The sequence below is a fragment of the Pleurodeles waltl genome, chromosome 11 (genome assembly GCF_031143425.1).
Source record: "Pleurodeles waltl isolate 20211129_DDA chromosome 11, aPleWal1.hap1.20221129, whole genome shotgun sequence".
In the NCBI taxonomy this organism is placed as follows: Eukaryota; Metazoa; Chordata; class Amphibia; order Caudata; family Salamandridae; genus Pleurodeles; species Pleurodeles waltl.
In genome coordinates this window covers 814,717,518-814,741,619 of record NC_090450.1, presented here as the reverse complement: position 1 = coordinate 814,741,619, position 24,102 = coordinate 814,717,518, and the positions used below count along the sequence as shown (strand labels likewise).

Below are 24,102 nucleotides of genomic sequence, written 5' to 3'. Positions count from 1 at the left end.
CACATTTTACTAAATGACACTTCATTTGCATCTAATCAGAGAGCATTCTGGGAGCATTATACTTAGCCTCATAGCCTAAACCTTTCAAACATGTGTATACACATTTTTTTTTTTTGTACTGGAACCAAGGTCAGTAGTGAAGTGTGACCTTAAAACATTTATTTACAGCACTCACCCTAATAACGAAGGTTTTCAAATAATGAACCATAAATACAAGTTCTAACAGCATTATCTTTTGGAAACACATTACCTCAACTGCAGAGAGTTCCACTCTCTGTAAACAAGCAGCCAAAGGGTTTGTGCTGCAGAGGGTTGGGCCTACTTGTCCCAAGGACAAAGTAAACATAAAAACTTGTTGCCCTTGACCCCAAACAAGATGCCCCATGCGTCGGGCGATAGGAATTCCACATCCCTGAGGTTCATCTCTGCAGCGATGCAATAATACGCACATTCAAACAGGCATGGTACAACCTCAAGTTTAGGTTGATTGTGGAAGTGGTCAACAAGTGAATGTAGGGAAACACACACTGGTTCATTTGAGCCACATAGGCAGATTGGGAGGTCTTTTTAACAGAATGCAACTTGATTTTATTGGGATGCCTGCCTGCAATGGGTTGAGGTATGTGTTGGTTGTTGTGTGTGTGTGTTTTCCCACTGGATACAGGCCTATCCAATATGACAATCTCACTGTACCTAAGCTGCTGCTCAGGAAACTAATATCGAGATTTGTGTTCCTGACTTCTTTGGAATCGGATCGAGGAACATATTTTAATAACGAGATGATAAAATTGTGTGCAGCACTGAATAATGAGAAAATATTGCACTGCAGTTATAGACCAGAGGCATGTGGATTGTTGGAACAAATTAATGTAACACTGAAAGCTCGATTGGCAAAGGTTTGTGCCTCTACAGTGTTGAAATGGCCTGATGCATTGCCACTTGTCCTGATGAGCATGCGTAGCACCCCTTACCAGAAGACAGGACTGTCTTCCCATGACATTCTTATGGGGTGTGCAATGAGGTTGCCAGCAGTACCTGCAAATGCACTTGTGAACATAACAGATGACTTTGTACTGGACTATTGCAAAGGTCTGGCTGATGTTGTCCGCTCTTTGTCTCATCAGTGTGAAGCAGCAACAGTTCAAACGACTCAAAAACAGTGTCACAGCTAGAAAGCTGGAGATTGGATTCTTGCAACGAAATACGTAAGGAAAACTTTCCTAGTTGGAAAGGACTGTTTCAAGTTATCTTGGCAATGACAATAGCTGTGAAATGCGCTGGTCTTCCAAACTGGATTAATGGAAGCCACACACGCAAAGCTCTGTGTCCTCATGAAAACACAGAGGCTTATCCTGCTAGATTGAATGCTGAAGAAGAAGGGGTTCAGCTCAACTAAGCTGTGAGGACTGAACAAGTGGCTGAAGCAGAAATCGTGCAAATTGGGGAAAGTGCAAGTAATCTAAATGCAGAAAAAAGTGCAGAAGGGCAAGGTCAAAGCCACCTGATTCTTGCAGACACAGCAAATGCTGTGAACCCAGTCGCACCCGAAAAGAGAACTGGTTGCTGATAAACTCCCATCAATAACGGAAGCAGTTGAAGAGTCAAATCAAACTGAAGATGAAGAAGGTGCTGTAAGGAGAACGAAAAGGAAAAGAGTGCCAAACCACAGATACTCTTGACCTGAATGGATCTATTGTGTCACAAATGAATGGGAGAACAGGTCTAGGGCCTTTTGTTTTGACCGTGAGAATTCGGTTAAGCATTCTGGAACTTGAAACCACATTTGAACTGAGTTTTGAAATAACCTTGCCAATTGATCCACAAAGACATTAGACTCTGACCATAAGTGATCAAAAGCCTGAGTTTTATTCAAAACAAATATTTTAACTATTTTTTACCGCTTTTAATTGAAGCTTGATTAACTTTTTGAAGATCAAGAACTGTTGTAAATAGTGCAAAAAGACTTTGGAAAGCCGTTTTGGATTTGATTTTTGCTCGCTTTTGCTTTTAGTTTTTTCTTTTTTTTTCCTTTTCTGATTCTACAGAAGCCATGAACCCAAGTACAGGGTAAACGCAGTAAATGTAAATATATGTGTGCACTGGTTTGGTTATAGTGTGTATGATTGTGTGTGTTTCATTGATTTCAGGAATGAGTGTTTCAGTGAAAGGAGAGATGCAAAGTACAGCAATTCCAGTGCAGAGAATGACAACATCTGAGCTAGATAAGTTTTATAAGGATGAGGGATTGCCTCATTTAGATGACACAAAGGGAGATTTGCCTTTCAATGTTTGTTATAGTTTACTGTATGAATACATGGATACAATGAATGTGTGTGGTTGTTGTGTGTACACAAATTCCTTTCTCTGTACAAGAAGGAATCACCTATCACAGCTTACCATTAACATATGGAAATAGTTGCAGTCTATTATTAACATGTTTGTACAATCCAGAGTACATTTAATACTTCTATTCTAACTTCGATTTAGTTTTTTCTTTTGTTCCCATTAATCTGCATTTGACAGCATTGCAAACGCTAAGAACATAGATATAGTAGGTGGGTTCTTTGAACCTACATTAACATTTGGCACAGCATATGCGCACTGGAATAATTTAACATGTCTTCTAACTCAGGTAGAAAAGGAGTTCATTAATCAAGTTGATGACAGAAGAAAAGCATTGAAAGATAAGATAGACATGGGTATAGTTTCCAAGAAGAAAACAGTTCACAACACACCTGATATACAAGGATGCTTAGCTTTAGATTGGCAATATGTAGAGAAGCTTTGTGTGTATATATAGGCCACAATCAAAAACTGACAATTTGTGGGAACGAGTGAATGCAGACATTTTTTGTTGTTGTTAAAGAGTGTATGTTATTTTATGCTAAATGGGCAACACCCTGCTGTGCCTGGTGTATATTATATCTGTGATAAGGATGCTTATTACAAGTTACCAAAAGGTTGGTATGGCACATGCTATTTAGGAGTTGTTTTGCAGAAAATCTACCTGAACTGGTGACTTGTCCTATGTGCAGCCTGAGTTCTGCACCGTCCTGATGCTGCTGTCTACTAATGTCGAGAGAAGGTGAACGCTCTCTCTGATTAAATATTCTTGTCTGCTGTCCCATAAGGAGAGGTGTAACTAAATGTGGTTTCTTGTTTCCTATTCAGTTTTGGTAATTGCACCAGCATATTTTATAGAGAGTAACCCTACTTGGATGTTTTTTTTCAAATTATTTTTGTCTTTTCCTTTTGCCCGCATGTGTTACCACACATGCAAGTCTAAATTCATGTTGGAAATAAGGATGGCCCAGCCCTGAAATTGATTGTTAAAATTGAATTTTGATGATTTTCTGATGTCATCATCATCTGCTTCGAAATCTGAAATTAATGTGCATATTGTGGTTTTGCTCTTTTAGGTTATTCAACGGGCGAATGCCCGTTTGCGAATGCAGAAATGCCTTTCAGTATTTATTAAAGGCATTCGCAACGCAAATTTAAGGAATCGCTAAAATAGCGATTCCTTAAATTTGCGAGCCCGTTTAGAGAATCGCAAACTGTGATTCTCTAAATAAGAAATCACAAATAAGGAATCCTTATTTGCGATTTCTATACCACATGTATCAAGCAATTCCTTAATGCGAATTTGGCATTAAGGAATCGCAGTTACCACCAAGTAAAACTTGGTGGTAACCATGTGCAAATTTTAAAAATGCATTTTTAAAATTGGCATGTAACGCACACATGCCCCTTTGGCATGTGTGCATCTTACATGTCCCCAAAAACGTTTTGGGGTGCAGCAGAGGGGGCCTTGGGCCCCCAGCACCCTGGGGTTTTGCATTTCCAAAATTGCGAATTCCAGTTAGGAATTCGCTATTTGGGAAATGCAAAAAATCGCAAATATGGGCCTATAGGCCCATAGGTGCGAATGGGGGCTGTATTGCTATTCGAGATTCAGTAATAGCATTTGCGATTTTTAAGAAATCGCTATTACCGAATCGCAAATATGATACATAGCATTTTGCGAATCAGAAATAGTGATTTCTTAAAATTCGCTATTACCGATTTGCAAAAGGCTTTTTTGATACATCTGGCCCTTAGAGTGTTTGTTATTAGTAGGCTAAATCTCTTTAGCCTTTTTGGTCAGTCAGTGGTCGTCATGTATGTTTATAATTTAGTTTTGCGCACCATGTACGTTCTATTGATTTTGGGATTGTAATAAAGCATTGAAACTTTATTCAGTTTGGAGTTTGATTTAGTGTCAAATTAATCATGGTCTTCAGAATTGTTTATGGTTTTATGCCAATGATTTGGGATTGAATGAATCGGACTACTACACTTTTCACCAAGTCCAAAGATCTGTCGATCTCTAATGGTGGGAATAGTGATAGTGTCTCACTGGAGTGCTTGCGGTTTCTGAACCCAAGGCAGGAAAAAAACCTACGCGAGCACTCCAGCAAGTTTCTGTTGCATACTGATTTTGTTCTGGTAAAATCTTTCAGAAACTGAAACAATACCTCCACGTGGGACAGGATTGGCTGTGCTGGCTATGCATGGCTCACAACTCAGCAGCATATGTGGCAGTCACAGTCCTTGTTAGCATGAGGTCTGTCATGCCAGCGAGGTTGGCATCCTAAGTGGCAATGTCCTGAGCGAGGGTTAAAGGGTAGCGGTAGTGCCCAGGAACAGAGGTGGATGGGAGTGGCAATCTTTGATATTAGGCTTATGCATATTCACCTAGCGCTAAAATAAGGTGTGTTTTTTATGTAAGGTGTGTTTTCACTTGCGTACCAAGTTATGTGTTTGAAAAACAGTATTAGGAACACAAAGTAATTTAAAAATGTAGGTAAGCTTAATTTTCTTTTTTTATATGCCTGACATAGCTTTGCCTGATTTAAAATCTCAGTGCATGTTATGCATCTGTCCTCTTATTCTGGATTTTGAAGGCTTACTTGGTGCTTTGGCTGTTATTTAAGGGTACCTTGACTGGTATCTTTGATCCTCTCTAATAAGAAACATGGATGGCAATGTCCTGGATTAGGGCAAGTGTGGGGCTCATCTTTCATTACGAAAAGCATCCTAAGATTTTGTATTGTATTCTAAGTTTTATTAGAACATTGGAAGTTAGCAGCTCCATTGAAAACAATGGAGTGCTGCGGGCTTTTACTGACCGGTAAAAGCCCGCAGCGCCAACATTCCAATGGGCTTTGTTCACAGCAGCAGCTGTGAACAAAGCCTCACGGAGCCCGAGGGGATTCTAATCCCCTCGGGCTCCGTGAGCAATTTGTTTTTTTTAAGAGAACATTCTGCCCTGAGTGGCAGAATGTTCTAATAGCCTTAGAACCCGCCGTAGCGGGCTCTACCGGCTATTAAAGGCCCTTTCCCTTGTTAAATGCCCTCGCCTTCGGCTCGGGCATTTAACTCTGTAGCGGGCCTTTAATAGCCGGTAGAGCCCGCTACGGCGGGTTCTAAGGCTATAATGTAATGCAGGTGTAACTGTTGATTTAGCAGCAAATTAGAAGGTAACATGAGGGCAGGTCCTTATCCGAACTGTCCGACTGCCAAACTCGTAGTGAGCCTCTTAGTATTGCCAGTATTTTATCTCCTTACTGTGGATACCTATGTTGTAGAATAATTTTGAAAAAATATATATATTAGCTTTGTGCTCTTTCAGTGCTTCTCCTCTCCTTGTTCTAAGAATACGTTTTTCTCTTTTAGTCGAGTATACCAGGTGGCTAAGATGTATCTCTACACACCATCTTCTGGCTTCTTCAGCTGCCCGCTTGCCATGACTGATGGAGCTGCAAAAGTCATTGAGGTAAGAATAACTGAACGTCACAACAGGTTTTTGATTACGGATGTGAGAGTGACCCGGGTTCGTTGTTTATATTTGAACCTTGAGCTAGAGATCTGCTGCTGGGAGCTGAAAAAGTAGCCGAAATCACAAATAAATTGTCATGCAGGGACTTTATTTCAGTGTTTTACTTACTGTGAACAAGCTGCTTTTCTGTTATGGGCATAAACAAAGGCGGTGATGGTTGCAATTTGGTTGCAATTTGGTTACAATATGTCAAATATTGTGGTTAATATAAGATCGATACATACTTAAAAGGCAGCTTTACGTAGAAAAACAGTGGGCCTGAATTAGTACGGTGGAAGTCAAATATCGGTGGCTAAAAAAGGTACTGGAGCAGTAAAACACCCCTGCACCAAAGAGGCACCATTCTCTGGAGCTCAAGCACAGCTCCCTTTTTGAGGCTGCCTTTGGGTGTTTGTACTGAGATTGGATCCTGCTCTGAAGATTCCTGTGTGGTGGTTGATGCTCTCCTCCCAGTAATCCAGCAACTACAGAGTCCCCATTGGACTTGAATCCCCTGACTGCATAAGATTTCAGACTGTGGCAGTGCCAGTCCCTGCACCACTGCTTGGGGCACTGGTGAACCTGAGCCAAACGTGTATGTCACTGAGCCTTCTTATGTAGCAGAAGTATGGAGAATTCCCTTGGAGGCTGATACAGTGTTAAAGCAGAGAGTTGGAGAGGAATATGCAGTGTACTTAGCCATATTGCTATGATGGAGACACCAAAAGCTTAAACTTTGGAGAAGACCACAGTGAGCCAGCACCTGGCGAAATGATTTTATCTCAGGGAGAAACTACGACTATGATGATGCTGATAGCTGTTTTGAAAGACTTGCAGAAATCCACTTTTCAATTTGAAACAAACGTGACCTACATGGAGGGAATCCGAGCCAGATATGATCAATGCACCTTCGCTTTTCTCGTGCAATTAGAACGCAAAATAGAGTCCCCTGAGATTGGGCCAATACAGGGAGCACACCCTCTAGCTGGCAGTGAGCACACATGAGATATTTTGCAGACATTCCTTTAAAACCGGGTGCCGGAGATTGTATTCTCTTACCATATGGAAGCTGTCAAAGTTCCCAAACTGCTCACAAAATCAGAAGCAGGCACACTGTAGTGAAACAGCCTACAACAAAGCAAAGAGACCTTATAACTAGAGCAGCAGCCAAGAGGTGTGACCTTCACATTTCTGGAGAGGAGGTCCATGTTTCTCTGCGGCAGTATTGGGGATTCTTGTGGAGGAGGCAGGAGCTTATGTCGGTAAAGATGATTTACAGAAGGATGTATTGTTCCCCCCCCAAGACTCGGAACGTAGCACGAGAGTAAAAGATTTTCCAACCAAATGCTGCCCTTGAGTACCTGGAGTCAGAAAACCTTGGCGGCACTGAAGGACCTTTAAAAGCCCACAATGATTCCCCTCCCTGCTCACTACAAGGATATCTGATTTCCAGAGGGGTTTGTCTTGTTAGTCCTCTCCTTTCGGACTGAAGAGGGTGCATATTAATCAGTCACATAACTGACATTAGAAAGTTATCTTGTTGAGGGCCTTTAAGAGGTATTTGTGAGTCTTGCAGCCTTCCTCCATCAACTCTCCTTTGTACCTTGCCCGGGCCTGTAATCGTTTTTTCACTTCCTCAGAGGAACATCTCAGTAGTAGTCTGTTAAGAAATGCAAGCCTACAGTGTGTCTTACTTATGGGTGATATTGTTATTGATTTTTGTTCCAAACAAAATTATTTAAACGTAAAAATAATCCTGCCAACCTCTGTGAGCCAACTACCCAACACCTATGTTTAGCTGCCAAGGTACAGTCCAGCCACGAACTCTGTGAAAGGCTTCAAAATGTCTTCTTTCAACTGAGAAAATTAATTTATAATAGAATACTTTTGAATCAAAAGGAACATCTCTGTACATAGTGCTAAGAGCATCAGCTGAGCTTGGCATATGTAACATTAATATTTTCTCTTTACACTGGTAAAACGCAGTTTTCCAAAGCCTGAGTCTTTCACCTGCCAACAACCCCTTCCACCAGGAAATTAAAAAGTATCATTTCTTTTTTCAGGGCCACCCATTGTTTATTTTATCTGAGCAGCCCTTTCCTAAGAATGAGTTCTATTCAAATATGTTACAAAGAGCAGTGATTTATTTCCTAACTAAAAACATCTTACCTTGAAAAAGTCAATTCACACAACTATCTAGACATTTAAAAATTCTGGTGGCCAGCAACAATTGTTTGAAAAAACTCAGTGATGTCAACATTACGAAGTTCTGTAAAAATCGCCTATTGCCAGATCCCCTGTCAGAGCTTCAGCCCCGTTTATGGCACAGAATGTTATGCTTTGTTATACAGTGGGAAACAGCCCATATTCACAGGGCAGGATGGCTTAATATCATAAAATACCTCACTTGCTGTATTTAGCTAACTCTGCATTTCACCAGATGTACAATGCATAAAAGAAAAATGGTAAAAAGGGAAAATATGAATTATTCCGTTCTGATGCCTTGGAACTGAAAATGCTTGTTAATAAAATTGTTATTTTCGATAAGGATGTAGGTTGGCTCATATAAGTCATCAAATATGACACAAACACTGTGAATGTTGTAGAGGCCATAACCCAAGCTCTTGTTTCGTAAAGTCCTGGATAGTGTTTTTAGATTCACTGGCTGTCAGCCCACTTGCAGCAGCTATCAAAACTAGCACTAGTAGTGCCACCTTGATTTTGAGTCTGTCCTTATAGGAAACAGAAGAAGGTTTCAGGCAAGAATTACCCAATCAATACAGACCCAACAGTGCACAACATTCCAGTTCATTGTTCCACTGGCTGAAAGGATAACCAATTGTGCCTCAGCACAGATAATCCCAGGCAAGTGATTAATCAAAATACTGTGTTCAAGCTCCTGACTATGAATTCCTAAAAAGGCTCTGCCTTAACATCGCAATTAATCCAGTATTGCAGGAGAGTAATCCTCGGCTATGCAAAATGGCATAAAGTCAGATCCCAAACCAGTATGAGGCCAGAACAATTAACCAAATGCTCCCTGGTACAAAAAATATTAAGGGACATGAGCCATTTTGGATTTGACATTTAACCTGTGGAGGACTATGCCATATTGAACCTAGAGGGTGAATAGCCCCTACGTAGGAAACATTGACAATGTCTCAAAGTATTTGCACACAATGCAGCATGCAGCTCTCCTAGTTAGGCTGAAATCCGCCTGATGTTCTAAACCAAGCAAGTCTCTTCGCAGACTGGGACTGCATGTATTCCAGCACACGGAGAGTTAGCCAGCAAAAGCTGGATCAGAAAATCAAGCACAAGCATTGGTATGTATCGGTTTCCAGCTGTTATGATAAAAAACTTTTTTTAGCTGTTGTGAAGGAACGATTCAGTTCTGTTACGGACACAGATGAAAGTATTATGCATCTGTTTCTCTCCTTTATTCGCAGCAGCCGAGACAGCTGTGTGGAATTCAACAAAATGTCTACTTGTCCATGGGACAGGCTGCATCATAAATCTGCTTGTCCTGTAAAAAATCTGGCAGCTTATGGCAGCTATTTCATTATGTAAAATCTCTGATAATATCCTACCTGATTATCCCAGGGCTCATTCTTAGTAAGTTTTGAATACTAGCAATTTCCTTCTTTTGTCACCTCTCCACAGATCACATACTGGAGTGGGAAGTAACGATGAACAGTAGTTCCATGGATGGGATGTCCTTTTGAATCTGTGCAAACCTAACTTGCATTTTTAGTGGGGTTTTCACCAGTTCTTCTCTTATTTTTTTTACCATACTGAGAAAGGCTGGAAATTTACACCTGACATGGGCAGAAGTAAAACTTCTTCCAGGGTTGGGGAAAAAGTGGTTGGAGGAAAGTGAACTTGTAAACGCTCAACAGATATTTCCATGAGCAAATCTATGCATGCATATTTGCTAGTTCTAAAATGCAGTTCACAAATATTTTCTAGGAGTTCTGGCCTACTTCTGTATATTCTTGTGAATTCATGAAAGCCATACATCTGCATTAATGCAAGGATATCCCATGGATGCACTTTTGTTACTTTCTTTAAGAATTGAGCCCCTAATGTTAACCAAGACTTTGTTTTTATTAAAAATCTATGTAATTGTCTATCGATCAGCTCGCCTCACTTTGAGTGACAGCTTTCTGCTTTTTCACAAGGAGCATATCTGCACACAAAGTTGTGTTGTTCAGTGCCAGGGACTACTGAGAGATGTGTGCTTTTTGAGACCATAAAATATTGTTTCTTTTTGCCAATGTTTGTTATAATGGTGTGGGCCTGACAGCTCCCACAACAATAAAGGTTTGCTAAAACTATGTCAAAACAAAACACACATTGAAAAAGCAAAAGGCTGACCACAATTGTCTGCCCTATTGGCTTTGCCAATGCATTTTTTATTTTCATGTGTCCCATAATCTTGTTAAAAATGATTACTCTGAATTTCTGTTATGACTTTTTTTTAGCATGCATCAACACATTTTATTAAATGATGCTTCAAAGAAATGGTATCTAAAGTTTCATAGTAGTTTAGCAAAACATTTTTTTCCTAGTTGCCTTTTTTTGTGAAACATTTATTTTAAAAGCAAAGAATCAAACTTGCTTTCAAGCTTCTTCAAATATTTGCATCTGATCAGAGAGCATTCTGGGAGCATTATATGTAGCTTCATATTGATAAACTTAGCAAATATCCATACACATTTTTATAATAAAACTTCTCTCAGTAGTGCAGTCCGAACTTACAACATTTCCTTATAGCGCTCACCCTGATAATAAAGGCTTTGCATTAATGAACCATAAATACGAGGTTGGACAGCATTAACATTAGGGCCCAAATATTTACCTTAACGGTAGACAGTGCCCTTCCTTGACCCATAATGTGGTACTGTAAACTGGCAGCCAAAGGCTTTGTGTTGCAGGGGGTTGGCCATACATGTCCCAAGGACAAAATCAACATGAAAACTTGTTGTCCTTGACCCCAAACAATATGTCCTGGGGGTCAGGCTATAGGAATTCCACACCCCTGCTAGACCAACACTTGAACATCTAACAACAGCAAATCTTTGAAATTCAATGAGTGCAGCAAAAACAGAGAACAACACTTCCTCTTTCTTTGTGCAGAGCTTTCATCCTATCCTAAATCCAGTGCTTAATTTGTAAATAAAAAGGTGCCGGTACCCAAAGCTCTCCTTTGAAACATGCAGCTGCTGCAATTAAATGTGCAAGGACAGAATACAGAGGCAGTGTAATCCTAAAGCCATATTGGCTCTCTTTAATCCATTTACAGCAACTCCCTACCCCTTCAGCTCACTCCTGCACCGTTCTGCTTTCTTCCTTTGTAATGCTTTTTTTGTTTTTCTTTCCCATTTGTGTATTTTGCTTGCAGTAAATGTCTGATGCAGAAAACTAAGTGCCGGCTCTCAAAAATAAGTGCCGGTGCCCTGCACCGGAAACCACTGGCTCAAATTAAGCACTCCATAAATCATAAGCTTCTTTCATTTTTATTTTTTTTAAGCTACTTTATTGGCATTTTATATGGTTAATAACACATCTATTTGAAAACAAGTGCAATATACAAAGTTAGAGTTAGGATCCTTGATCAAGTTTAATAGCAACTTATACAATTGTGGTGGAACATCTGTATAATGTTCAGGGTGTTTTAACATCCTTTCCCATTCTTTATCGTTCAAGGCCCTGCCATTACCTGCCTTCCGTTTGTCCCCAAGCCACCCTAGAGAAACCCCTGCAATGCCTATTAAGGCTTTATATAACTGTGATTACTCGCAACCCTAAGTCCGTTGTGTACAAGCTCCTTTCGTTCCTTTCGAAAATAAAATGTGTATGTATATATAACTACCCTTCACTTACTACGGTTCTATCCACAAGAATACCACATGCACAAACCAGAACATCAAGAGCCATTTTAAAGCATAAAAAGACTTCACAGTGCCCTATAGCACTGCTGCATGGTAGGTTCTTGAAATCGCCTTGGCAGTGTAAACCTCCCGAGCGGCAGAGACTGGACGCCTCTAAACATCATATTGGTACTTGGTTTTGACAGAACACCTGTAACTTGTAGTGTCCCTGCTTCTGTGAACTCTACTTGCAATATTGAAAATGTGGATGAAGACAAGCCCATTATGAACAAGGGACTCTGACCATTAAGAATAAAACATTGCTCATCACATTCTGGAGTTAAGAGCAGTCGGGAAAGATCTAAAGGTGTTTCAAATAAGTTAATGACCGTGATCATCAACAGAAAAAAAACACAGCCATTTATTATGTTCTGAAACGAGAAATATAAATTCTGTGATCTTATCCAGAAGGGACGAGAAATTGTGGTTAAGAGATGAACATCATAACAGCATGTCAGCACAATTTCTACAATGAGTAGAAAATAGAAGGCACATTGTTTCGGTTGATCAAGCAAACTATACCGCAAGTGAAATTTAACCAAGAAATAGTATATTATCGGTTTTAGCTGAGGAACACACACATGTAGGTCAGTTGCAATCAAAGAAAACCCAAAATAACACCTTTTCGCCTTCTTCTATTCATAAGATGCATCAATAAGGCAGATCTTTTTGGTGAACTGTAACTGATCATTTCTTTGTACATTTTCCCCTCCTTCTGCCCCACCTGCAGAGCCAGTTAATCATGTTCTCTTGTCAAATGATTGTAATAGCTTCTCAAAGGTACAAGAAGGATGTAGTACCTAGATGTCCACAAATGTTACTGCAAGGGCATTGACCTCTAGAAGTACTCCTCAGTATGTTTTCGGAGGACTGTAGTGTAACAGTCCACCACAAGCACTAACTCTCTGACCTTGTTCACTTTGTTCTTTTATCTGGCATCAGCGATGTTATTGAATTCCTTTCCTTTCTCTTCAATCTAGTGGCAGTAGGTTTTCAGTTTCTTTAGTTGTACCTGCCTAGTCCATATTTCCTTCTGCAGAAAGAACGAATGTCTAGACATTTTGGCCTGATGTACTGTACCTTTTCACAAATCAGGGATGCTCAATTTTCACACAGACCAGGTTGCGAACAGAGATGTAATTTGTGATGCAACCAATGTACTAAGAGGTTACAGCACAAATTTACCATTGTCGGGTAGTCTCAAAAAGGTCAGCCTAATCAATATTAATAAGGCAAGTCTGGCCACTTTTTTGCCCCCCCCCCCCCCTTTAAACCCACTTTCATGATATAGCTGTAAAACAGTGTTTGTACTAAATTGAGCATTATTTGCAACTATGGATACTTGAAAGCACCAAGCAAAATATAGTTTGATCAGCCCACCGAATTTAAATTCGTTATTATTAATCTATGAGTAAACATTTGTCTTTGAAAGCGTTACATTTGTACAATTCAAAATTTAAGGAGAGGCATGCATGCTAACAGATATGTCTCTAATGCTCAATATAATGAAACCATCATGGAGGTACAGAGGTGACACATAAATATGATAGTTATCAAAGACTATGTAGTCTTATTGTGTATTCTACATTTCCTCAATTTTTCATTTCACACTCCCTTTTGTTTTTTCATTCTTATGTTTTTTTGCTCACTCCTTATCTCTTTCTTTTTAGACATTGGGAAAGTCTGGTATTTTGGAGGAGGCTTATAAGCATTTGATTTCACGGGACCCCAAAACATTCTGGACCTCAGGCCAGTGGATGACGGAAAGGAAAGGAGGTTCTGATGTTGGTGAGTGTTCAGTATTTACATTGTTTCCACCTCTAATAAGAGGGGTGATGCATGTGGAGCATTCTCCATGGATTCTCAGGAAGTCAATGACGTGGGTATCGACATCGTGTTCTGTTATTTACCACTGATGTTTCGGAGATTCAGTTGTTATTGAACTCCAATTGGATAACCATGTTACTCCATTGGTACATTTGCTCACCAGAGATGGTCAGGATGAAATGTCAAGACGTAGTCTGTGAGGTGCTAGAGGATTTGAAACATGATTACTATACACAATAATCTCCGTATCCAGTCAAAGCTGTAATAAGAATAAGAGAACTGAGAAGTTACAATTCGAAACTGCATCAAAACCTACAAAGGTCTTGCATCTTCTTGGGCCGACATATGATCCCTCGCCTCAAATACAATTACTGCTGTTACACAGTAATGTGATGAAGCATGGTTACCATGGTGCCCCATGGTCGATATTACCCTTCTGAGAAAGTGCTGCACATGAAACCTCTTAAGCGCCTCTCTATTTTCTTTTCTAACACCTGTGCTCTTGTTTGCGTTTTCCAGGGCCTGCATTTTCTGGCAAAGATCTCTGCATTCACTAAATATTAAAATGTGTCTCATAGTCTACCATTTTTTTTATTAGCATCAAGGTTTTAAAAGTCTGACTAGTTAGTCATCCGCTGTGATAGTACCCATGGCTGTTGGTCATTTTCAAATAATAAAATAAAAGTATGTATAAAGTGTGCGTGAGCTGAAAAAAAGAAAGCAATGACCAGGTCTCACTTTAGCAGGTGCTGAACCCTTTAAAACAGAAAAATAAATAAAAAGTATGCCAAAGCCGATAAATCAACCATTACCTCTTAAAGATGAGACCTGTTGGATTTATCAATGTATATTTTAAATGTAATTGTTACCCATAGCCTATTTATTTAATCAGTCAGCCCCTTAAATGTTTACTATTACTCGCCTTCAGCAACGTAATGTCCCGTCCTGTAGTGGAGTTGATGTAATGACCCACTGTGTAGTGGTCCGATGGTTTGGGGATGCTCCACAGGGATTGTGCAGTCTAAAAATTGCTTGACGCTGATACTTTTGCTAATGCATTCATAAGCGGTAACATTTTCACTGGTATGAAGAACGCAAGTTGTACAGGAAATCTCTCACTTTATTTGATCTTTATTTCAGTGAATTTAATTCCTTACTTTTAAATGGTAAAGCTTTCCATTGTTGTCAGACAGTTTAAATCAATGTTCTGCAATTTAATATTGTAAACATAGGTATTAGGTATACCGCAGCATATTTCTGGAGTCCTGATTATTTCTGAAATTCACAAATAAAACGTACAAGTAAATATATATATATATTTTTTTTTTACAATATCTTTTTATTAGCTGTTTTGTAAGACACCATTCATCTCAGAGATACTATTACATCCTTGGTAAACCAGTTTGTGCTAGGCCCTCAAAAACCACCTGCGTACAACTATGATAATCCTTAACTCAATCTTAAAGTTGAGTCCCCATTAAATTCATCATTATTTTTTTAACCACTTTTATTAACATTTTCTCTTTTTCAGCCATACAATTGAGTGCTCCTGAATTTTTAAACCTTTCTGTCTACAAAGAACAAGTTGGTTGCTCTTTTAATATATTAAAGTTTTGCGTGTATGTATTACCACTGGACCAGTTCCTCTCTGGTCACATGCTTGTCGGGTAGTGTGTTGTCTCCCCATTGTTAGCATTTTTGCAATCTTACCCACTCGTCTTATCATAGTGGTGGATTTACAGAGAGAATATATATATGTGGTACTTCATTTGTTACAATATGATCATTATTAACAGTGTGAGAACTTCCCTTCGCACCCCTCCCAGCCCTGGAGAGTAACGCTGTGGTTGTGCCAGCATAGTCATGGAACCACATGGGCATGTGTTATCCCCTTTTGCTGTGGACCTACAGTGGTGGGTAGTTTATTTCTTTGCTCCAGGAGCAATAGAGTTGTTACGTTGTCTTGGAAGTTTGCTATTGACAGACTGCGGGTTTCTCTTTTAATATATTAAAGTTATGCATGTTTGTATGACCTTGACCAGCTTCTCTCTATTCACATGCTTGTCCTGTAGTGTATTGTCTCCCCAGTGGTCAGCGTTGTTGTAACCTTCATGTGGTCTTTCGTTTCATCTGCCTCCTTTACATGCTTGGATTAAGTCATCCAGGAGTCCAGAAATCATTTTGTACTCAGTCCTCTTATTTATCCAGTATTGGATCTTTCATAAATTCATATGCTTGAATCATCCCCGTCGTCGAAGTGGGAGTCCCACGGTACATAAAAAGCAATATTTAACAAATAAAAAAATAAAAACATTTCTATAGGCTATAATGGCAACACCAGTCACTCATGTAGCCTATCCAAGTCCTTTTGTGAAAAGGACCCCAACCTAGCTGCCGGCCAATCAGGTAGCAGGACCCTCTAGAACACTATCCAGAGAAGCTCCTTCCCTCAGATTTTCTACTGCACGTCTTGTGAAGGGAGTCTCCCTGAGCTCTGCTCAGTTTTCTGCTTCTTCAGAAGTATTTTTCTCTCAAGAAAACTCTAAGGATGTCAGATTCTTCTAGAAAAGGCCTTTTCCACCCTTGCAAGACCTGTGGCAAGGAAAGGCTCCATTTGGATGATCCACATAAAGACTGTTTATACTGCCTCTACCCACAACACCAGGTGAAGGACTGCAAGATATGCCGTTCTTTCTCCACAAAGGCCCCCGGAGACCGTGAGAGTAGACTTCTGACATGGTTACAGGCAAAATCCTGTACTTCAGGTGAGGAGAGTGGGTCAGAAAGGCCACACAAAAGGTCCAAATCTGAGGACCTGGGCCAGGCAGAAAGATCCAGAAAGCGGCAGAAATTGCATCATAGAGAAGGTGCAAAAGGCTTACAAGGCTCAGTTTCTTCTGAGCCATCCTCTCCTCGTCAAAAGAAGGAGTCGTCCCGCCGTACTCCTTCCTTTGAGCCTTCTACCTCTAGAAAGGTATCCATAAAAATTAAGTCGACGACGACACCACCGTCGACGACCGTGACGACGACAACGGTGTTCACATCTACCGTCTCCACCACCTCGTCGAGACCATCGTCGTCGACGACTACCTTGATGTTGGCGGCAAAGGCTCCTATTTCTTCTATTAAACCTCCATCGACGAGGATTCCAGAAAAGATTGCGTCGCTGACAACGTCGACGCCTTCGTCGACGACAACATTGCCGTTGATGACATCGTCTACGAAAGCCCCGTCGATTGCAGCAACACCGAGGAGAGCTTCGTCGGCTGTATCAACATCGACGAGGACACCGTCAACACACAAGGTCCCACACAGGAATGCAAGCACTGGGGTACACGGTCACCCACCCATTGCACACCATGCCACACACAGATGTAATAAACATCCTTTTATACCCCTGCAGGACCCCTACCCAACGTCACCGGACAGGAGGGTCCACACATGTCCACACCACCAACAGAAGAGGCCCACAGTGATGACAGCAGCTCTGTCCAACTGGATCTAGATGACCAGCCCGGCCCATCAGGGACCTCGGGACAGTCGGTTCCCCTGACACAGTCACAGGCCACCACAGAGCTTCCCCCCTCTGGAAACACCAGCACAGACCCAGCGGCCCATACCTCTGTCCCCAGGACACGTCAATCAGCAGTGTGTCCACCACTACAGGGAACCCAGGCTAACCCACCACCCCAAAAACAGGGACCTGGGGGCAGTGGCAGTAGGTACACGGTCCAGGGGACGGAGGCCCAGGAACACAGGTGAACTGGGAGGGCTGCTGTGCGACAGGGGGAGGACAGGCCAAGGGAACCCACTCTCCACGAGGCCCTCTCCTCCATCATGGGAGCCTACCACCACTCCCAGGAGACGATGGCAACGGTACTGGCCAAGTTTCAGGAGGCCCAGCGCCTGCAGGAGGAACAGTATTTGGGCTTCAGGGAGGAACTCAGATCCATCAATTCCACCCTGGGCACCATCGTAGGGGTGCTGAAGGAAGTACTCAACACCAGGAGGGACACTGTGGCACAACAAGGGGCCCCTGACACTAGCATGGACGATGAACTGCCCACCACCGCTGCCGGTGCTAGTGGACAGAAGGCACCACCACAGGACCACCACACCAGCACCCCACCCCCTGCAGAGGGAGAACCACCCCGCAAACGGTCCCTGAGATCCAAGACAAAGACAAAGACAGAGAACGATGCCAAGACCCCCGCCAAGAAGTGAGACCACCATGAATTTCATCCTTCTGTCCCACTTTGTTACCCTGTCCATCCTTAAACTGCCCCAGCTCCACTTCCTATGCCCATTTGGGCAATGCACCTGTGAGACTAATAGACTGGACTCTGCCATGGACATTCCTCCACCATCACCCCTCACCATTTTGCAACCCCCTCCAATATTTTGCACTTAACTAAACAGCCTTGAAGCACAAAACAATCTGGAGTCAGTCTGTGATTTCGGAATAGTGTATTAGCAATTACTGTGGCAAAAAGCTCTTTCAATTGTAATGTCAATATACCTATGTCACACAGCTCTAGTCCATGAGGAATCAAAGCAGATGTCACACAGTGGGACCCACATCTGTGAAATCGTAAGGGAAAGTGACAACTCAGTGACCATACACTGGGTGAAAAGGACAGACAGTAGAGAGGTAGTAGTATTAAAGTACATGTAGTAGGCAGGTTTGTATTCTTACCTGTGTCTCACTGGAAATATTGCTGGATCACCGATTCCATGTTGTCCATGTCCTCTTCTTCTGCTTCCTCGTCTTCACTGTCCACAGGCTCCACAGCTGCAACAACACCGCCATCTGGACCATCCTCCTGCAGAAAAGGCACCTGTCGTCGCAAAGCCAAGTTGTGAAGCATACAGCAGGCCACGATGATCTGGCACACCTTCTTTGGTGAGTAGAATAGGGATCCACCTGTCATATGGAGGCACCTGAACCTGGCCTTCAGGAGGCTGAAGGTCCGCTCGATTATCCGCCGTGTTCGCCCATGGGCTTCATTGTAGCGTTCCTCTGCCCTTGTCCTGGGATTCCTCACTGGGGTCAGTAGCCATGACAGGTTAGGGTAACCAGAGTCCCCTGCAAATGGTGAGGGACAACTGTTAGACACACACCAAACTGTAGGGATAACCCCAGACCCAGACAACCATTCCCACTGTCTTGCTTCCAGGTGCTCACAAAATAGCCACACACAGTGCCTCTGGAGTTGACCCATCACATAAGGGATGCTGCTATTCCTCAGGATGTAGGTGTCATGCACTGAGCCAGGGAACTTGGCATTCACATGGGAGATGTACTGGTCTGCAAAACACACCATCTGCACATTCATGGAATGATAACTCTTCCGGTTTCTGTACACCTGTTCACTCCTGCGGGGGGGACCAAAGCCACATGTGTCCCATCAATGGCACCTATGATGTTGGGGATATGTCTCAGGGCATAGAAATCACCTTTCACTGTAGGCAAATCCTCCACCTGAGGGAAAACGATGTAGCTCTGCATGTGTTTCAGCAGGGCAGACAACACTCTGGACAACACGTTGGAAAACATAGGCTGGGACATCCCTGATGCTATGGCCACTGTTGTTTGAAATGACCCACTTGCAAGGAAATGGAGCACTGACAGCACCTGCACTTGAGGGGGGATTCCTGTGGGATGGCGGATAGCTGACATAAGGTCTGGCTCCAGCTGGGTACACAGTTTCTGGATTGTGGCACGGTCAAGCCTGTATGTGATGATCACATGTCTTTCCTCCATTGTTGACAGGTCTGTACACCGGAGGATGCTGCCATCTCCTCACATGTCCCAGCGGACGGTGCCTATGAAGGACAACAGCGAGCACAGAGTCAAACAACTCAGAGGTACGTACCCACAGCTTACACAGAACACCAATCCTAATCCGAAAAGTGGCCTGTATGTGTGTTGAGTCTAGGCCTCGGTATGTGTGACGCACTTAAAAATGGAGCCATGTGGGCCCCTGAAATGGCGGCTGCCTGACCTCTAATGTGGGACAATGGGATGTGAGGTAACTGCGCTATCGTTGTACACCGTCGCGGTAGGCGGTCGAAGACCGCGGCGCAGTGCTGCATTGGTTAACATTGGACCCTATGGGTCCCAGGAGCCAGTGACGATGTACGCCGGCGGTGACGTGACCGCCATTTTCTATCTGTTCAATCACTCGATACCTGATCTTCGACAGGAGAGGACCTACACTGCAAGTGCTGCTGTGACCTCGGTCTGGAAGAGACAATGGCTCGAGTGTCTGGGGAGAAGGCCCCTGCCTTCACATCGGAGGAGTTGGAGAAACTCGTGGACGGGGTCCTCCCCCAGTACACGCTACTCTACGGTCCTCCAGACAAACAGGTAAGTACACTGGGAGCATGCTGCATGGGCTATGCCTGTGTGGAGTGGGGTGGATGTAAGAAGGGGTGGGGAGATTGCGGCGTGCATGAAACGACGGTGAGTGCATGTGCCACATGGCAAGGGTAGGGATGGGGGTCAATGACTGTGACGGTGCAGTTGGTAATAACTTTTCTTTTCCCCAGGTACAATTCATGTAGGTCAGCGCCCACCAGAAAAAAGATATTTGGCGTGCCATCGCCAAGGACGTCCAGACCCTGGGGGTCTACCACAGACGGAGCACCCACTGCCGGAAAGGATGGAAGGGCATTCGCCGCTGGAGCAAGAAGACGGCGGAGGCTCAGCTGGGGATGGCCTCCCAACGTGGGAGGGGTGCCCGTCGCACCATGACCCCCCTGATGTTCAGGATCTTGGCGGTGGCGTACCCGGAGTTGAATGGGTGCTTGAGGGCATCACAGCAGCCACAAGGGGGTGAGTACACTCTCATCCTGCTGATTTTGCGCACAGTGGAGGTGTCTGGGTGGGCGAGGTGGGCTGGGGGTTTCCCTAGGCCAGGGCGAGTTTAGTAGGCAAGGTCCCTCCTTAAGGCAGGCCATGTGGCACCCCACCCCACCTCTGTAGAGTGCCAAGTACACCTAGTCATGCCCCTGTGTCATCTATGTGTGCAGATGTCGTCCATAGCTTAGTAGGCCATTTCCCAGGGATTGAACAGTGGAGCCCAAGAGCGCGGCGTAGTGCAGGGGGCTTCTGTGTCTGTTGTGTCCGCCAACGGTAGCGGTAATGCATGCACTGAACATGTCTTTCTTCTGTCGTTCCCCCCCCCCCCTTTTTGTGGTCTCCCTGTTCTTGTCTGCATTAGCATCATCAGGCGGAGGAGCAGTGGCACCGGAGCACAAGGGAGCTGCATCCCACATGGCTCTGGAGGGCGACACTACGGAGTCTGAATTCACCAGTGGGACAGAGGGCGAGGGGAGCTCCACGGCAGGGACAGGAGCTGAGACCAGCGACACAGACTCGTCCTCTGATGGGAGCTCCCTTGTGGTGGCGGCAACATCTGTCGCCCCCGCATCTACAGGTACAGCCGCCACCCCCCCCTACCAGCACCGCCCTCCCAGCAGCCCATCAGCCTTTGCCCCGTGCCCGCTCACCCAGGAGGGTGGGCATCACCTTCGCCCCAGGCACCTCAGCCCCTGCCCCAGTCACCCCTGCTGCCCTCAGTGAGGAGGCCATTGACCTCCTCAGGTCCCTCACTGTTGGGCAGTCTACCATTTTGAATGCCATCTAGGGTGTCGAAAGGCAGTTGCAACAAACCAATGCATTCCTGGAGGGCATTCATTCTGGTCAGGCAGCCCTTCAGCGAGCTTTTCAGACTCTGGCCTCAGCACTGATGGCAGCCATTGTCCCTGTCTCTAGCCTCCCCCCTCCAACTTCCTCCACCCAGACCCAATCCCCTGTACCCCAGCCTATCCCACGCACACCTTCAGACCAGCATGCACACACGTCAACACACAAGGGAAGCTCAGGCAAACATAAGCACCACACATCCCACAGGCACTCACGCAAGCATCACACACATGCAGACACACCAACATCCACTGCCTCCACTGTGTCCCCCTCCTCCTCGTCTCCCTCCTCCCTCCCAGTCTCGTCTACACTCACACCTGCATGCACTACATCTACAGCCACTACTGCCATCACCAGCACACCCACCACCACACCCCGCTCACATGCAGTCACCACCCCCACTACCATTCACACGTCCCTTGTGTCCTCTCCCAGTGTGTCTGTGACGCCACCTCCCAAGGTACACAAACGCAGGCACACACCCACCCAACAGCCATCCACCTCACGACCGCCTCCAGCGCATGCACCTTCATCCAAAGTCACCAAACGAACACCTCCTACAACCACAACCTCTTCCTCCACTCCCAAACCCCCTCCAGCTACCAGTCCCAGTGTCTCCAAAAAACGTTTCCTGTCCAACCTTGACCTCTTTCCCACACCTCCCCCGTCCGTGTCCTAGGGCCCGACTCTCCAGGTCCCAACCTAGCACCTCAGCCACAACATCTCCGGGACCAGTGGTGCCTGTAGTCACCGGAATCTGGAGTGCACCGGCCACCAGGGCAGCCAGTGTGGCACGGAGCCATAGCACGGACAGTTCCCCACCTGTCAAGCATCAAAAGTTGCCCAGTGCTAGGCGGGAGAGGGGGAAGACTCCAGCCACCAAAGCCGCTCCCAGGGGTCCCGGTGGGAGTGTGGAGTCAGCTGCGACACCTTCCAAGGTGGGGAAGGGCCACAAGAAACCCAGAAAGTCTGGGAAGAGCAGCACGGCGGAGGAGACTGCCATCATCCCTGCTGCCCAGGAGGCCACCGCCATCATCCCTGCTGCCCAGGAGGCCACCGCCATCATCGCCGCTGCCCAGGAGGCCACCGCCATCATCGCCGCTGCCCAGGAGGCTACCGCCATCATCCCTGCTGCCCAGGAGGCCACCGCCATCATCCCTGCTGCCCAGGAGCCACCGCCAGCACAAGCCCCGCTGGGACAGAGAGGACCGCCAGCACAAGCCCCGCTGGGACAGAGAGGACCACCAGCACAAGCCCCGCTGGTACAGAGAGGACCGCCAGCAGCTGAGTCACTGCAAAGGAGGCCTCCGCCTCAAGCACCGCTGAACAGGGCACCGCCGTCTCATGCACCGCTGAACAGGGCACCGCCGCCTCATGCACCGCTGAACAGGGCACCGCCGCCTCATGCACCGCTGAACAGGGCACCGCCGCCTCATGCACCGCTGAACAGGGCACCGCCGCTACAAGCACTGCTGAACAGGGCACCGCCGCTACAAGCACCGCTGAACAGGGCACCGCCGCTACAAGCACCGCTGAACAGGGCACCGCCGCTACAAGCACCGCTGGCCCATGAGTGCCAAGGGCACTGACGCTACTCAGTCCGTCACGAGCAGGATGAAGCACTCTGGGCACAGAGCCCCCTCCAGAACCAGTGGATAGTCCCATCCACTACCTTTGTCCTTAGCAGGATGAAGCACTTTAGGCACCATACACCCTCCAGAACCAGTGGAGACTGTCATCCACCACCTCTGTCCTTAGCAGGATGAAGCACTTTAGGCACCATGCCCCCTCCATAACCAGTGGAGACTGTCATCCACTTGAGAGACTGTGGCTTTGCACTCCCCAGGATGGCACAGTGGGCAACCCACCCACTGTAGAGACTTGAGAGACTGTGGCTTTGCACTCCCCAGGATTGAACAGTGGGCAACCCACCCACTGTATAGACTTGAGAGACTGTGGCTTTGCACTCCCCAGGATGGAACAGTGGGCATGTGGCCCCCTCGTGGATTTGGCGTCGTGCACTCAACCGGCTGAGGTGCCCCCCCTTTCCCTGCCCCTGCGGTGCCTGTTTTCTTGCTCTCTGATGCCCCTGCAGTGTTCTCTCCGTCATGGTCGGGGATCTTGTGTGGGCCTCGCCCATACCGTGTGGGCCCAGTGTTCCACGGACTTCATTGGAGCACTACCTGGACTACTAAGCTTGATGTATATTTTGTTTATGGTGTATATATATATTTTTGCTAACTTGATTTTAATATATTACAATGGTTACACTCATTTCCTTTTGTCTTTGCATTCTTCCGGGGGGGGGGGGGGGTTGGGGGTGTAACTATAATGTATAAATATGTATTAGTGTGTGTGTCCCTGTTTTTCCCTCCCTCCTCCCCTGTGTCGTAGGTGCAGTACTCACCGTTGTCTTCGCCGCCGGCGTTCGTGCTCCTGGTAGAGGAGCAAGAAGATGAGGGCTGGCAGGATGGGCAGCTCGGGTTCCATGGCATCCGGATTCCTCGTGGGGTATGTAGAGGTGATCGTTTTCCCTTCGAAGTCCTGTTTCCGCCGTGTTTTTGTCCGCGGGGAATCCGCCCCGGAAAAGGTGGCGGATTGGTAGGTTGTGATACTGTGGGCGGTACTTTGTCTTCCGCCTGTCTGTTTGCGGTGACCGCCAAGCTGTTTGTCTGTACCGCCGTGGCGGTCGGAGTGTTAAAGTGGCTGTCTTTGTTGGCATTTTCCGCCACGGTCGTAATTCAATTTTTTTTACTGCCAGCCTGTTGGCG

The 24,102-nt window shown here is 45.1% G+C and overlaps 1 protein-coding gene across 1 annotated transcript in view; it reads left to right on the top strand.

The window, feature by feature from the left end:
• The window catches only part of LOC138266157 (acyl-CoA dehydrogenase family member 11-like), a 449,188-nt gene that overhangs the window by 118,343 nt on the left and 306,743 nt on the right, over positions 1 to 24,102 (top strand). The window contains exons 4-5 of the mRNA XM_069214616.1: positions 5,719 to 5,818; positions 13,464 to 13,581. Coding sequence (XP_069070717.1) covers positions 5,719 to 5,818; positions 13,464 to 13,581 — 218 coding nt within the window. The remainder of the gene's footprint in view (positions 1 to 5,718; positions 5,819 to 13,463; positions 13,582 to 24,102) is intronic.